Here is a 2,411-nt window from a genome sequence, read left to right on the forward strand (position 1 = left end):
CTGAGTTTCCCATGGACCTACAAGAAAAGGAAGCCATAGAAAATATGTTGTCCATCGCCAATGAAGGGGTTTTTGTCAGAGGAAGTGAGGATGGTCTTAAGACTCAGGGGGAAGAGTCTGAGCCTGTTGGAGAGGGTAATGAGCTTGTGTCTGTTAAACCTTCAGCACAGGAAGGTGCTACTGGGGAACCTGCTGGAGGACCTGATCCTCTTTCGGAGGATCCAACTCAGGGTCTCTCTTAGGAACCCCAGGTCTATGTTGACCCTGCTCCCTCTCATCATTTGGATGTTAAGCCTCTAAGTGTGATTATGCCTGAGACAAGCCCTATGTCCGAAGAACAAAAGGAGGATAGTGAAGCAGATTCTGATGATTTACCAATTGCCAGTCTGCCTAGGCGTAGATTAGATGTTGATGAAGAGCCAACTCCTACGAGACCCACAACAAGGTTGCAAAAGAAGAAGGCTCTTGAGTCTGCGCTTAAGAATAGTCAAGCTAAGTCAAGGAGAAGAAAATTAATGAAACATGACAAAGTTATAAATGAAAAGATAATGCCTGTTGTGAATGTGGATAAAGAAGAAGCGGAGGAACCTAGTACGTTGACTAGGAAGTTATCACAAAATCATGATCTTCTCAAGCCAAAAGGGGGATCTTCTGTGTCTGCTAAAAGTCTGACTAAGTCTGATGATGCTGTTGCTACTAAGAATGTGCTGAAAGAATTAGGTGAAAAATCTGTAAAGTCTGATAAAAAGGAGAAGAGTGTTCGCAAGACTGCTAAGAGAAAGGCTGATACTGATAAGGAACCTGGTTCCTCAAAGACGGCCAGAGTTGGTGATCTGGGGAGTGCTGGGAAAGAGAGATTGAGAAGTCAAAAGGTGTTGTGGGGATGCACATTTGCCTCTGATGTCTTGGAGGAGGCTCGTATAAGACAATTGGTTGAGATTTATGAGTTCCAACAATGGAAACACTTGTTCATAGGTGATGCTGCTCGGGTATATGAGGAGGAAGTTCAAGTTTTTATGCCGACTTGTTCAAGGTTGAGGATGATCACATTTGTGCTTTGGTGAATGGAGTTGATATGGTAATGGACTCTTCCTTGTTGGGGTCTATTCTTAGTGTGCCTGCTGAAGGGGTGTCTAGTGTTCAGGGAGCTTGTACTCAAAACTTCAGAAACGCAATCTTGAAGGACACATCAGTTCAGCAGGGGGAACGGGTTCAGAATAAGGCCCTCCTTCCTATATACCAACTGCTATTTGAGATGGTAAACAAAGTCTTGCTGCGTCGAGCTGAAAGAAGATCTATCACTTCTCGTGCAGACCTGTTCCTCATGGAAGCACTGGACGACTGCACTACCATTAATCTGCCTAGGATCATGATAGAGCACATGAATAAAGTGGCAGGTTTTAAAGATGGCAATCATGGGCTGCCGTATGGGTTCCTTCTTACCAAGGTCTTTGAGCACTTCAAGGTTCCTCTTGGACCGGTTAAAGTGGGCGCCAAGAAGCAAACTTTTTCAAAAGTTACTCTTGAAGAATGTGAGTGTATAGAGAAATTTGGAGGGGTTGCAAGCACTTCTACCTTATCTCAGTTAATAAATGCTCAAAACAATGCTACTACTAAGATAAGGGAATTGAAAGAAAGGAATGCTATCCTTTAGACTCAGTTAAGTCAGCTGCAAGAGGCACCTGGTTCCAGTAGCTCTCAAAGCGAAGAGGTTGCTCGTCTGACAAAGAAGAATGCTGAGCTCAGGAAACAAGTGGAGGACCTAAAAGGGAGACTGCTCAATGAGCAAATGTCAGCAAATGCTCGAACGGATTTAGTCCTCCAAACAATTTCCTCTGCCTCCAAACCTTCTCCTTCCAGTGCTCCTTAAATATTGTCCCCTCAGTGTCAAGTCTATAATCTAGTTTGTGGTCCAGTCCCTCATTATCAGTTCTTATGATGATAAATTATGGTATTTTTGTTGATTGTTCTAATTTGTGGATGTGGTAGTAACACTGACTCTGCTCCTGCTGTAAAATCCAAATTATGTTAATGCAAGCTTTTCCCCTTTTGTTGTTTATACCTTGCTTTTATGCTCTATTTTTAATCATGACTGTGTGCACATAAGTGGCATGAGTTAACTTAAAGCTAGACTTCCTTCTTTGTTAGTTACTTGTTACTGATCTTTTTATGATGCTCAAAAGGGGAAGAATAATTGCATTAGTGGTTTGCACTGATTAAGGGGGAATACAGAGATTCAGGAGGAAACTTAAGGTTTTTCTGGTTCGCTGTCTGGTTCTATGTGGCTCTTTATAGGTTTTTCTATTATGAGTTTGTCATCATCAAAAAGAGGGAAATTGACAGGTTACACGTATCTTGGTCATAAGTACTTGTTTTATATTTTGATGATCTAACAAACTTACTATCAAGAA

General features: G+C 42.0%; 1 protein-coding gene across 1 annotated transcript; it reads left to right on the forward strand.

Annotated features, from left to right (window-relative positions):
* Window positions 1–308: 308 nt before the first annotated feature.
* LOC109208132 lies at window positions 309–1,870 on the forward strand. The gene is made up of 3 exons (XM_019371172.1): window positions 309–989; window positions 1,034–1,558; window positions 1,655–1,870. The coding sequence occupies exons 1-3, from the start codon at window positions 309–311 to the stop codon at window positions 1,868–1,870; spliced, it is 1,422 nt and encodes a 473-aa protein (XP_019226717.1).
* Window positions 1,871–2,411: the final 541 nt, after the last annotated feature.

This window comes from Nicotiana attenuata, unplaced genomic scaffold (genome assembly GCF_001879085.1).
Source record: "Nicotiana attenuata strain UT unplaced genomic scaffold, NIATTr2, whole genome shotgun sequence".
Lineage (NCBI taxonomy): Eukaryota > Viridiplantae > Streptophyta > Magnoliopsida > Solanales > Solanaceae > Nicotiana > Nicotiana attenuata.